Source organism: Quercus robur, chromosome 3 (genome assembly GCF_932294415.1).
Source record: "Quercus robur chromosome 3, dhQueRobu3.1, whole genome shotgun sequence".
In the NCBI taxonomy this organism is placed as follows: domain Eukaryota; kingdom Viridiplantae; phylum Streptophyta; class Magnoliopsida; order Fagales; family Fagaceae; genus Quercus; species Quercus robur.
In genome coordinates, this window is record NC_065536.1 from 17,416,779 (window position 1) to 17,431,277 (window position 14,499).

The following is a 14,499-nucleotide window of genomic DNA, read 5'->3' on the forward strand; positions in this document are numbered from 1 at the left end:
TCCCTAGGTGGCAATTCAACTGCGAGCTTTTTAGGATAAATATGTCTTTATATATTAATTAATTAATTAATTTTATATATATAGAGAGAGAGAGAGAGGAGACAGAGACAAAGACAGAGATAGAGATAGAGATAGAGACAGAAATGGGTTCAAGTTATTAGAGTTACACTTTTTTTAAACCATTAGATTTAAATAGATCTAAGAATTTTAAAAAAAACTCATTAATACTAATATTCTAATTGATCTTATTTATTATTCTTTATTTAATACATTCCATACTTATTTCTAAACTCCAAAAAAAAAAAAAAAAAATTATACATCTACTATTTCTCTCTCTATCTCCTCCACAGCTCTTCCACCTCAATGGCAAGGTCATCGGTAGGAAAAAAAAAAAAGGCCACAATCTACCTAACTTTGATTAATAACAAAACTATTGCTATTATGGATAAGAACCAATTATGCATGAATACACATGGTTCTACTATGCCATTTTATTGCTTGGTCCTATCTATCTTCCGGATAGTGATCTTATTGTTGTGCTGCACAAGTAGAAAATACAAAGATAAATAACTATCCAAAGGGGTATACAAGCAGAACCTCAAATTTATAGATGACTTCATACACTAGTGTTGGATGGTCCCCCTTTATTTCAAAATTTATTAGGTTCCTATGTTGCTTAAGTCCACACGAAAGCTTTATAAAGCCTTTTATGAAAGGTCTCACATTGTCTTTCTAAGCCTCATAGCGTGTTGGCTAATAATGTGTATGTTTTGTTGGTTGTAGTTTAGGTCCTATCTTTGTTGTTGCTTAGTAGAAAAAAAAACTGTCGGCAATGCCTAATTAGCCCATTCTAATTCCTGAGAACTCACGCTGGATGATTCAAGTAAAGGAACTAAGGAAGCCCTTCGAGAAAAATGAAGTTCCATGACTGTTCAAAGATGGATTTGGACTCTTCAATTTTTATACCTAGTAATTCACTTGGCACAAAATTAAAAATTAAATGAGGCACGCTCTCTAAACTTTGCCTATTAATATATATATATATATATATATATATAGACTATTTAAGGAGTCTACTCAAAGTGCTTTATCTCCCCAGCAATAATAATTGTCAATACTTAAAATAATATAATATTTAAGAAATTTGTTATTCAAAAGTGGTCAATAGAAACTCAAAAATAATCAATTTTAATTCTTTATAATAAATAATAAATTATGAGAATAAAAGCCTAATTACAATAATATTTAATATAATAAGTAAGTCAAAAGATTCCAAAAATATTTTTTTTTTTTAACCAATTACGTAAATACAACCCTATAAAAAATTTATGGATTATATTTTTTGGGGGACAAATATCATTTTTCCGCAATTAATGTCCTCGTTTAGTTTAAAACATAGCAATGTCCTCTCTTAGTCCAAAATGTAATAATGTTCCCTTTTAACTTTTCGAAACAATCTTCTCAACAACAACAACCAAAAAAAAAAAAAAAATCAAAGCAAGATGATTTCTATATAAAAAAAAAAAACTTTTGGTAACACTAACAACTAAATAAAACTTATTAGTTGGTGATCACCTAGGTTTTTTTTATTATTTTGAAACCATTCCTAGACTACCACAAAGGTTTGAAAGTCATAGCTATCGTGGTAATATTTAAAGTGCGTTTTGTCAGGAATTTTCCTGCCATAACAAACTCATCTGCACCTAGCTCCTTAGATGAAACCAGAGTCTTCCCTCTCTGAAAAAAGAAAGACAACTCCAATATTTTGTAAGGTTATCCATAAGAAGGAAAAACTAAAACTCTAACGATTTCCCAAGCCCCCCAAAAAAGAATGCCCATAATCCCTATGATAAACATGTTACCCTTAGGGACAGAACCACCTTCCAAGGAAGGGACGATAGTTCTACAACCTAGGAGAAGTTGGAGACTCAAACTTTTGCTAGTGATAGAGAAACTCTTGGCCACTGCACTATCAGAGAAACTCTTACAGACCCTTAGGGTCTAAACCATTTGTCTTGGTTTGTAACAGTCTAAACCTGCAGCCAAAAAGTGGATGACAACACCTATACCCAACTACTCTAAGATGGCACAAATTTGGGCTAAAGATAGAGCAAAAGGTGATCATGCTGAAACTGCAAAGAAGAAACGTGCTAGGTATGCTGCATCGACCACTATTGATGAGATTGATAATTTGATATCTCAAAATGAAGTTTCTTTGGAGAACTTTGAAGTGGAAGATGATCAGAGGTCACCAAAAATTAATGTTGCACGTTCTCGAGTGTCATCACAAGATGCAATGTCTTCTAAAAGTAAGAAAAGACGACTGACAGAAGATGATAAACTTGGAAATGTAATTTCCCAGTCATTTGATAATGTATCAAAGGCAATTGATAGGGCGACTGAGGTTATGGCTAAGTGCTTTTCAAAGTCATATGGAGCAGAAGTTCACGCAGCTTTGGGCCTATTGGACTTAGATCCAATATCAAAGACTGAGGCCTACATATTTTTGATGGAAAATCCAACATATAAGGAGATGCTCTTTGGTTGCCCAGATCATGAGCGCAAATGTGTCTTATTGACACTAATGTCTAGGCCTAAAAATTAAAAAAGTGTGGGATTTTTTGGCCAACCTTAGTTTTGGAATGGATTATGTTTTTTTGTTTTGTTTTGGCAAGACTCATTACCGGAGTTTTAATTTTTTTTTTTTTAAGATATTTGTTTGCATTGTTAGACAATATTTATTTTGTTGAGAATAAATATGTGATGCGTGAATTGCTTTACAACATAGAAATATACATAACTTGTTTTTTAGTTACAATAAAATTTTCTTTTTTCTTTAAAGAAATTGGGAGATGGAGATGTATTAAATTATCAAATCTATTGTAAAGCACACTAGCCAAGAAAGATTCAATCTAAAACTAGCAGCCCCTAAAAAAAAATTTCAAATTGAAATAAAGAAATTGTGCTATTGTCAAATTTTCATGCCATTATCTTCATTTGTTAAATTATTGATTAGCGTGATTATTTTTATTCACCTTGACAAAACTATATTGTAATTCAATAATCTAACACAGACCCAATTGTTCTTAACTAGTTTCACATCATCCACTAAATACTAAACATTTCAAAATAATTATAAGTTCTCATTGATTATTTTTTATGTTCTTTAAAATGAGGGGTACAATAGTAATGTTATTATAAAATGATTCCATTCCATTCCTTCCAATGTCACTTCCAAACGGTGTTACTTACTTTTCATTCCATTCCATTCCTTTCCATTCATTTATTTTATAACATCCAAACAAGATTTTTAAATTCCATTCCTTTCCCTACTAAATCCATTCCATTCCATTCTATTCCATTCCATTCTTTTAATGATCATTCCATTCCATTCCATTCCATTCCTTTATAAACTCCCAAACGGAATGTTAGAGTGGTGAAATAGAAAATTTTTGAAACTTAGGTAATGGAGTATAAACTATGCTAAGAATTAAAAAGTTTTCTAATATTTTGGTAATAGAATTTTATATAAAATAAACACTTTTAATAAATAATAGTGAGCGGCATGATGTATTTTTTTTTTTTTAAAAAGAGCTACATTGCAAAATCCTATTATACAAGGTGTAATAAATGAACAAAGTTTCTTTTCAAACTAGTTTGGTGAGAAACTCTTCAAACTTCTCATATATCTCTTTTTTAGGTGTGAATTTTGGAAATTTAACTGTTGAATTTCATGTTCCTTATGTTCTTAACATGCATATCAAATTTCATTCAAATCGGATGTTATTTACTATTCAATTAATAAACTTATTTTCTATACACAATTTTAGATCACAAAAACTTAAAATTTTAACATTTGTTTATGACATAACAATTGATCTTTGATATTCTTGAAATTTTGCAAGCATGAAAGATATAATAAGAAATGCAATCCAACAACTAGAATTTCAAAATTCACACTCAATATAAAAACATATGAGAAGTTTGAAGGGTTTCTCTACCAACTAGTTTGGAGAGAAACTTTGTTCGTAATAAATCATATACATTGAGTCACTTATAGCAACTACGATTTTAAAACCCAAATTTTAGTATATGATATAATATGATTTGGCATAAAAATAAATTGAACAAAAGTATAGTTATATCTAGAATAAATAAAAATTCAAAAAATTGTACATAATAAAGTAGTCAATACTTTATTAGAAGTTGTTTGGATTTGATCAGGGGAATGATATATTTTGATATTAGTTAATACCAGTGTATCGTTTTGAGATTTTGAAATTATTGTTGTGGGGGTAAAATTCGCCAGTCAACGTTGGGCCATCGTACTTGTACTAAGCCCAACCACAATAAGAAGCGAAGACACGGGCAGAGGACCCCCCAGCCCAATCATGTTGGGCCAGGCTTGCTTGGGGGCGTCCGAGGAGGAGTACCTCCTCGGACGCACCAAATGGGAGTCCGATTCGCACCCTTTACATGGTGAAAGGTCATCCAAAATCAAGGAAGAATGCAGGACGTTCGGGGGGAGGCAACCACAACTGCCGCATTAAATGCAAGGAAGCTACTTTTCCAGCCGCATTAATGTGGAAAGGACAGGAGAACAGAATTATCTTGGCCAGTGCAACTCACAGAAAAGAAGGAGGATGTCCTATGAGACAGGCACTCGAGTAGAGGCCCAGATAATTAACAAGTGTAGGGTCATTATCGTAGGAAGGATGCTATATAAGAGAAGAAAATCCCCATGGCCGGGGGATCGAGAAAGGGAGGAAGAAAAAGAGAGGGAGAGAGAAAAGGAGTTGGAGGAACAAAGCATAAGATACAGCCCCGCGGACTGTTATCCCAGGAAGCTTAAAGGAATATCCCCACGTCCATACGGTTGCATAGCTTGCTGATAACTACGTTCACTCTGTCAAGACCTAGTTCTGTAACCTACGCTCTACAAATTCATTGTGGAGGGACTATTGGGCCAGAATCGCCTACCTATTGGGCCTGAGCCCCAACCCCCCCCCCCCCCCTACAATTGTTATTTGTGTGTATTGGTATGTATGAACACATTTTTCTTTATATGTTTATAAAAGTAGGATTTATATATTTATAAACCCAATTCTTTCTTCTTACGGTTATAAGCCAAAATATTAGCCTATGTACATTAACACAATGTATTAGCTCAAATAATATATTTTATAACTTTTAAAAGTTATTTTTCTCATAACCCCTGAAATACCATAAAAATCCTCGATACAATCTGTTCAAGCCGTTATAGACTATTATTTTATATGGTATGTTTTAGGAGGGTATCGATACTAGTTTAGTAGTTAATATAGTACGTATCAACCAATACTAGTATAATATAGAGCACTTTGGTACATAAGCCAGCTAAACGTATAAGGAGAATAAAACTATACCAAACATACTTTGAATAAAATTTATTAGACAAATGGACAAAACGTAAATAATGTATGATCCTCTAAGTTTCAACTTTTGTCATTTCAGTTCTCAAACTTTCAATTTTTGTTAATTCAATATTTTGTTACTTCTCAGTTAAATGGTGCCGTTAAGTAAGCCAAAATAGCACCGTTTAGGCTCTATTTTTTTTTTCATTTTAAATTTTGTAATTAAAAAAAATCAAAAACTGTTATTAAAAAAAAAATAATTAAGGGGAATGATGTCGCTCCCCTTCCCTTGAAAACAAAAATTGAAAGTTAGAGGACAGAAATGAAAAAACTGAAATTTTGAGGACTAAAATGACAAAAGTTGAAACATAAAGGATCGGTTTTGGATTTTTGCCTAAATTTAATTATTATATATATTTTTAGGTAAGGTTTGGTAATACTGCTGGCATAATAGATTCTAAATAGTGCATTATGTGTCCCTTTGTTTTTATTATAGGAAGTAAAGTTCTAGTTATAGAACTTTGGTTGTAGTACCCATTTGGCATTGTTGTGAAAAACAGAACTTTAATAGCAGAGTTTTAGTAGTGGAGATTTTGCAATATATAAGTTTAACTGAAAAGTTCTTTAGGGTTTTAAGAGTATTTGACAAATTATAGATCATTTTCCTCAACCACCTCTGTGTCCTTGGCCTCTTTGACTACTTTCAAGTCACCATTTTTCATTCAAGGTTAGTTTAGATTGTAGAACCTACTCCAAAAGCTATACTTCTTCTTGTTAAGCCTTTATTTATAGGCTTGTAAAGACCTTATGAGTTAGTCAATGGTCATCGACTTTAAATTATTTTACTTTTCAATTGCCAAAATGATATAGTCAGAGTTTGAAACTAAGGACTAGAGGATTTTTTTTTTTTTGGGCCAAAGAGGCAACATCCAAAATTTTACCATGTCTTTTTAATTGATTTACAATAGTCAATACAATTGAAAAATTAATTGAAACTAATTAAACTGTTTCATGTGTAAGGTTTTAAACCTGTCTCTCAATGTTTGAAAATGAACTTTCTTCACCTTGTCAACCATGTTTGGAGAGTTTTGAAGAATATCTAATGCTTGATTGAATGAAGTTGCATTTGAAATTTTCTTGAATATGGTTTCATCCAAACCTTGATAGATCAATGTAGAGCTTGTTGATCTTTCTTTCGAACAGTTTGCAAGGCTTCCTTTTGATTTGGAATCACAGATGCTTCATCTTATGACTCCATGTTATCTTTAATTCTTTACCCATGTCTCTCATGCATCATGGAATCCAATTAAGGCCATCATTTGGATAATTAATTATCAAAATTTTCTGAAGTTGGGAAAACTGAAATGACATCATCCTGTTGGCAAGTACCATTCTCACCATGAACCAATTTATTGGAAGTTGATGGACCTTCACACACTCGCACACCCCTTACAATGGAATAGACTCACTCTCAAAGCACACCGAGAAAGACAGAATGGAACGGGAAGAAGAAAAGAACTCTTCTTCTGTTCTTATATCTCTTCTTCACATTTGGTTTGCAATTAATGGAGAAAACTCAGAAAAGCATGAATATATACTACAACATGCTACCTTTACTTCCACAATATTAAATTACATAACTTTAAAAATTTACTTCTCCATTCGAATTTTTTTTTTAATTATTTGATAAATGAAATAAAGTTTCAGAAAATAAATTAAGTTGTTCATAAAAAATTAATTAATTAAGTTTAACTCGTAACACACTGCAAACATTTCATTAACAAGTTCTTATCCTCTCAGTAAACCAGCACAGCGAAATGGACATATAAAGATATCACTCAAAAGTCATGTTTTCCGCATCACGCCTAATGAAATCAAAGAGTGCAGTAGATAAATAACGCTCTCCAAAGCTGCGGAAAATCACCTGCATAAGCATAGCACACAAAATCAAAAGGAAATATTTGAATAATTGGGTTCAACGTATATATATATGTGTGTGTGTTGACAAGAATATTTTTCATACTTTGAATTAGGTTAGTAAAGTGTGGTGATAGTTACACACTGTATGTAAGGGACACACAATGCCATGATAGCTGAAATCGTGTTGACATTGGGTTTATTAAACATGGGTTTATTAAACATGTTAAATTCTTTTGATTATTTTAGTTATCAAACTTAAAATATTTGTGATAAATTACTGATTATCTCTAAAACTTAAATCATTAGGATATAATAAATTTAATCATTTAAATTACCTTTATTAAGTAGGGCCAACCTGTGAGAATTTTTTTTAAATGGGAGGTAAGGAGGAGATAGGATTTGAGCTCAAGACATCATATTAGGATGCTATGAAAAATTACTGATTGTCCAAAAAAAATTAATTAAGCATTTAATCTAACAACTTGGAAGCCATATTGTTAGTTCAAATAATCCTTATAAATAAATAAAATGAACACAAAGGAACATGGAGAAAACTAGATAATTAAACCAAAAAATAACCCGTTAAATTACAACAAATTGTCCAATATGATATATGATTATGGCCAAGCAAGCTGCAGCTATACGCAAAAGTATTCTACAACATTCTTCATCTCCTGGTTTTGAATGATAATTGAAGAAGAATGGATCCTAGAATGTGCAGTCTGGACTCAATAAGGCATACAAAAGGAGTCATCTAAAACCTATTTAAAGGGATTTCTGATGAGAAGCTTGTATTAAGATAACCTAATTAAGCTGACTATCATAATAAAAAAAACATGCAACAGAGATTCTATACTAATTTGAAGAAGGAAATAAGACTTACAACAATGAGTTTTCCATCATTTTCAGGCCTCTTTCCCACCTTCATTGCAGCAGCTGCTGCAGCACCAGATGAAATCCCCACCTGGAATAAACATGCTCCCACATTGAATAGAGTTGGAAAACCAAAAAGACCAGCAAGTAGCAACAAAAGAACTGTAGAAATTGAGTGAAACCAAAAAAAAAAAAAAAAAAGAAGTGTAACAAATTTCTCTAGCTAGAACCTTTACACATTATCTAATTAAGATAATTCCATACCAGCAAACCTTCTTTCAGGAAAAGCAGCTTGGCAGTTTCAATAGCTTCCTCACTTGATACCTGAAAAAAGTTACTAATAACATCACAAGTCATTGAAAGGAAATACATGCCTGTAGTATCAGATAACAGAAATCAGAAATGCTTCCATGGAAACGAAATAGCTGGAAGTTGTAATGCTTTTGACAAGTTTTGCACCCGAACGAAACATCAGTATTAATCTCTTCTTTTCTAAAATATACTTACTAAAGTAGCCAGAGAGGACCATTTTTTTCAGAAAGAAAATGTTCATATTATATGTATATATATAAAACAGCTATCAAGATAGCCTATAAAATCGGCTTTGAACTTGAATCAAACATGAGTGTCATCTTTTAATTTTCTAAAAAAACAAAAAGAAAATAGCCAGCAAGGAGTAATTTTCCAAAAAGAATTAGATTTGCTTATTATATTGAAACCGGACCTATTGTACTATATATATATATATATATATATATATAATATCTAAAAGCTTAAGCATAAAATTTATCGTCACATTAACATAGTAGTTTGGTCTATTTCAGTCCATTTTGGTTCACTTAGGTCCATTTCAGTTCATTTTGGTCTACATAGGTCTATTTGGTCCATTTTGGTCTATATCGGTCCACTTTTATTCATTTCCAGTCCATTTGGTCCACTTCAATAATGCTTTAGGATGAGAGGTTTGTGTAAAAAGATGAGCTACTTCATTAACAATTATTTTAACTTTTCAGCATAATGTTGGTAAGTTCTTGATAAAATTACAATTTTTATGTTATTAAAATTTTGTATTTTTTTTTTCTAATAATAGTTTTGTTCACAGTTCTGTTAGATGATTATCATTCTCTATTATCTACTGGAAAGGTTCTGAAACATGTATTGGACTTAGTCATATTGCCTAGAGGAAGCCAATGCAAAATAGGCCAATTAATAAACATTGAAGCCACAAGGTGTTAAAGGAGGGAGTCATGGTCATGGTTTTTTTTTAAAGGAAAGAAAGCTTTCTAGTGTCACCTAAAAGGCTAAAAACAAACTAAAGCCAAAAAGAAATATGATCCCTACGAAATTCTAAAGAAAATCAATGACAATGTGAATATGGTCAATCTTCTTGATGACATGACAATTTGAAAGACATTTATTATGGTTGATTGGTACAAATACTACCCACTAATGAGCCACTCCATCTAGATATTAACTCAGGAGCAAGTTCTTCACAAGTTGAGAGGACTAATGTAGACAAAGTGTCCCTAGAATTTCTTGATAAGTTGGATAATTAGGAATCAGGGCAAATGGGGTGTATTTCAAAGCAAAGTCATAGGAAATTTAAGGCTATTTTTGTAATTTTATTTTTAGAGAAGTTTGTCAGAAACCAAGGAATCCTCTAAATATGTGTTGTTCCAGATTGGTTTATCATATACTAAAATCAACTTCTGGTGGATTCCATACTTCTTTTCTTCAATTTTCAAGGCTTTTCTTAAGCTAGAACAATATCTAGCCTTACTATATGTTTCTGTTTTATGTTACATATAGATCAACATTTTGAGACAAGGTCTTCCATTTTCCATTCAAGACTGCACTTTCAACCGGTTCTACCCCATACACCTACATTTATACAGGATAAAATGGACCATTAATATAAAGTATAAACTAATCAATCTCTCTCTCTCTCTAAGAAACAAGCACACACACAGATAGACCTTAATCTCTGGGTTCTTCTCCTTGAGGAAATTCCCTGCAACAGTTATTGTACCCCCAGTCCCTATCCTTGCAGCAAAAAAATCAACTTTCCCTTCTGAATCTCTCCATATCTCTGGGCCAGTAGTTTCATAATGGATCTGAACCAAGAATGACAGAATGATTTGTTAATGGTGTCAATCATCTATCATATCAAAATATAGCAGATGCAAACAATACCCTTGGATTGGCAGGATTTGCAAATTGTTTAAACCAATAACTATTAGGGATTTTGCTTAAGAGCTCATCAGCCTTCTGAAGAACACCATCAAGGCCCTTGGCAGGATCTGTAAGGTACAACTCGGCTCCAAAAGCTAGAGACAGTTCTCCTCTCAAGGCTATTTGAAGCTGGCATGATAAGTAATAGTTTGTAACCCTTTACGGCTGCAATGAAAGCCAAAACAATGCCAGTATTGCCACTTGTCACCTCCATGAGAATAGTCTTTTGCCATTATTCAAACGTGTCCAGAATCAATGAAAAATATGTTAGTTCAATAATTTGTACTACATACATAGCAATATCTCATATAGAATTAAAATGAGTATTAAAGAGAAACTAAAAAAACAAAGAATTAAAAGTAGAAGTGAAAAACCCTGTAATATGAGCATTATAAAACTGTGAAACAATTCCCTGAGATGTCCAAGTCTCACTTTAAGTCATAATGAGGTTAAATATCAGCATAGTGTGCAATAAAATCAGTAACAAATGCCTAATGGAAAGCCATGCAGGTGCCATCATAGCAATTATAGGGATATAGTTTATATGTTTTCAATTCTTATTATCAACCAACCACGAGATATTAGAGTTTTCATTACCAACCTTCCCTGGTGTAATCAAACCCTTATCCTCTGCATCTTTTATCATACTATATCCAATCCTACATGCCAAGAGTTCAAATCACATACATGTCTGAACTAAATATTGTCAAAGAAATACAATAGCTTCTAAATCACTCTATATGAATCAAAATACAATTGAACAAAATGTTAAATAAAGAGTTGAATGCCTGTCTTTAACACTGGAACATGGTTGCATCATCTCAAGCTTGGCAGCAATACGGGCTACACAACCATCCACAACATTGTTGAGATATACCATTGGGGTATTGCCTATCAACTGCACAAGCCAAAAATTACCATTAGCAAAATGGAATATGAGAGCAAAAGCGTTCATAATACAAAATAATGAAAACAAAAGCAATATTAAAGCATTGATTCTATTGAAAAAAAGAATACTTCTGTAACATCTTTCTTGATTGCACTCTTGTCTTCCATCTTATCTTCTTAAAAACACTGCAAAATGATAAAGAAAAATGAGTGTGACGAAACTTCAAAGAAGTAGACTGTAGTTGCATATAAAGAACAAAAAAAATGTAATGGGCAAATTTGCACAATCATGGAAAATAATATTGTTCCATTTTGTTTTTCACTGAGCCAATTCCTTTTTTTCAATTAGTAAAAAAACTGCAAAACAAATCAAAACTTTTGACCATTACAAAATTTTAGCATGATGTGAATTATATCAATACGTACAAGGTTTTATTTGAAGACCTTCCTATGATCTCATACACACTCAATTTGCTTTGTTATATTTTGGATAATTTATAGTGTGATCATTTTTTTTGTACTGCTGAACCAGTGGGAATGATCAATGCAATGAAGTGCGCACTCAATACACGCTCAATTTGCTTGTTATATTTTGGATAATTTATAGTCTGATCATTTTTTTGTAAAAAAAAAAAGAAAAAAAAAGTGTGTGTGATAATGTTATTTTGAGATTCGGCAGGACAAAACAATGTTGTTTTGTGAAGTTTAAATAGATTAAGCCAATTGTTTTTGTATTTTTAGTAATGTTGTGATTGCATTTTTTTGGGGGTAAATTGTGACACTTGGTTATGTTTTAGAGAGTGACAGTGCTTTTATGTTGGCCTCAGATTGGTTTTTTATTTTTATTTTTTAGAAGAATGATGTAGATTCCATTAAGCCAAATTGGCTAGGATTACAGCATTGAAGTGTGAGTTGAGCAAGGTTATGAGTTACAGAATTACCTTCATAGCATGTGTGAGAGAAGCTAATATTATTGAAGGTCTTTGCAATTGACTTTACTTCAAAAATCAAATTTCAGTAGGTGGCTAGAGAACTATTTCAAAGAGTTGATGATGATCTTTGAGTCACCTTCAAGAACAACTGAGAAAAAACCAATTTTGAAATCAAAGTCGAGGGCCCTCACAACTGCTGGTGCTTCAACTTCTGCAACAGTGTTAGGGAAGGCCAAATTAAGTGTTGTCGTTCGTGATTCCTCACTAGATGAAGGTGAAGATGATAATAATGCATACAAGAGTGTGTTTTTGAGGGTTTGTACCCAGAACATGTGAAGGGTTGACACGTGGGCATTTTTGGGTCTCACTGCCAACAAATGATTCAATGTGGTTTTGATCTTGAAGTTGAAGAGATGCAAAGGTGGTGTTGATTGAGTCCAACCTTGATATTGAAAATTTGAAATGTGGGTCTAAGTTAAGTTTAATGCGTGGCCTATAAGTCAGAGTTTCTCTGTGGATTTCGACTTTCGAATTTCAATTCGAGTGATTGTTTTTTTGTTGTAGTACTAGTGGGTAGTGCGTACCTATCTTGCATTGCATATGCCAAGTTTTCTTTTCTACTGAAAAGACTCATTTCTGTTAAGCCAATTGTAATTCACATCCACCACCTAAAGTGTCATGAATTGATTACAATTTCAGAATTCTCCTAGCTAGTGTTCACTTTTTTTTTTTTTTTTTTTTTTTTTTTTATTTATGAATTTCACATTTGTTTAGAAACTTGATGTGCCTATCAGCCTATGGTTTAGTTATTTTATAGGAGTGTATTTAACTTATTTTTATGTCGAATTTTCTAAATCTTCACTTTTTCTTTTTGAATTACAAATGTATTTTTGTCTGTTTAAATAAATAAATAAAGAGTTAATCCTAATTTATTCTATATAAAAAAGAGTATTAATGTCAATAAGGAATCACCAATTGCATAAACATTTGACAACCAAACTAAAAAAGAAATACAAGATACTTTCTCCATTGTCAGATAAAGACAAAGAATAGGGAGAGAGAATCGTCAACCCAAAATCAACGTTAAAAAATTAATGAAAAAATAATGTTGATGTGTAAATAGTGAAGGCTCCCAAGCATAAGAGATGAACCAAATGGCAAAACTCCTTTGATTTATATATATTATTATAGATTCTGAATAACTTGTTACAATTTTCTGGATTCGTTTGCATATTCCGAAAGTGTTATTTTAAAAAATACTCTAAAAAAATAAATGTAAATAAAAGCATCACATGATCAACCCATTATCAATACTATAAAAAAAAATATAACACTTTTATCAATCTGATGCTTTTTAAAAAGGATATGTGTGAAGGTAGTAGTTAAGGTTGAGTTTTTTTATTTTATATTGTAATCAAATTTTTTTTTAATGTAATCGCACATGAGTTAGTTAAAAAAGTATTTGTTTATTTGCTTTTGTTACTTCCTGATATAATGAGACCCAATAAATTCCTTATTAACGAAAGCAAGATGAAACCATTAACAAAAGTCATTTTAACAGTCCAATTTACGAGTGTTAGAAGACAATGGTTAAAAGTTGAGTTTTTTGTTATACTCAATCAGTTTTTTTTAAGTAGAGTCACACATGAATTAATTAAAAAAGTATTTATAGTCCATTAGCTTGAGAAAACCTATTTTCAAGGACTTTCTAGACTTCAAAAGTTGTGCTCCTACAGATCACATTTGCTGAAATTTGAGGTGAAACACAATTCAAGATCCAAGAAGAAATCAAGTTGTTGCATCTAAACAAGCTTGTTGGAGGGCTGGTGTAGTTGCCATTGAAGCTGTAACAGTTCAATCAATGAAACCAAGCTTACTTTTAGCACTCAATCCCATCTGCATTAATCTTGACCAAGTAGGGTAGTTTTCCCTAGGTAGAGGCTGACCAATCCAAATTGCTTCAAGCGTCTTTAAAAGAAAGAATACAAGAGATAATTGCTAGAGACTAGTTTCAAAATTAAGTGAAGATATTGATTCAGCAAGCAGAAGTGGAGCTTTGTATTTCACTCTTTAAACACCCCTATGATTTTTGACTATTTGAACCACGAATAATAGGACAACCAAGAGGTCCATTTTTTTGTTTCTTTAATATGTTTGTTTTGTTCAGTTTCACAGTTGTACTGGAAGTACCACATCGAATAGAAACAAGAGAGGAGAGTCCAATGCTTTGTATAAAAGAGGCGGAAGGCATGCAGTAAAAC

General features: G+C 32.1%; 2 protein-coding genes across 2 annotated transcripts; both read right to left on the bottom strand.

Annotated features, from left to right (window-relative positions):
* Positions 1-7,227: 7,227 nt before the first annotated feature.
* LOC126719335 (cysteine synthase-like) lies at positions 7,228-10,271 on the bottom strand. Its single transcript, XM_050421904.1, has 6 exons — positions 10,250-10,271; positions 10,163-10,197; positions 9,990-10,067; positions 8,451-8,510; positions 8,197-8,277; positions 7,228-7,317 (listed from the first exon to the last, which is right to left on the bottom strand). The coding sequence occupies exons 1-6, from the start codon at positions 10,269-10,271 to the stop codon at positions 7,228-7,230; spliced, it is 366 nt and encodes a 121-aa protein (XP_050277861.1).
* Positions 10,272-10,389: 118 nt separating this feature from the next.
* LOC126717308 (cysteine synthase-like) lies at positions 10,390-11,673 on the bottom strand. The gene is made up of 4 exons (XM_050418897.1): positions 11,436-11,673; positions 11,207-11,316; positions 11,020-11,077; positions 10,390-10,641 (listed from the first exon to the last, which is right to left on the bottom strand). The coding sequence occupies exons 1-4, from the start codon at positions 11,472-11,474 to the stop codon at positions 10,468-10,470; spliced, it is 381 nt and encodes a 126-aa protein (XP_050274854.1). The 5' UTR covers positions 11,475-11,673; the 3' UTR covers positions 10,390-10,467.
* Between the last annotated feature and the right edge of the window lie 2,826 nt (positions 11,674-14,499).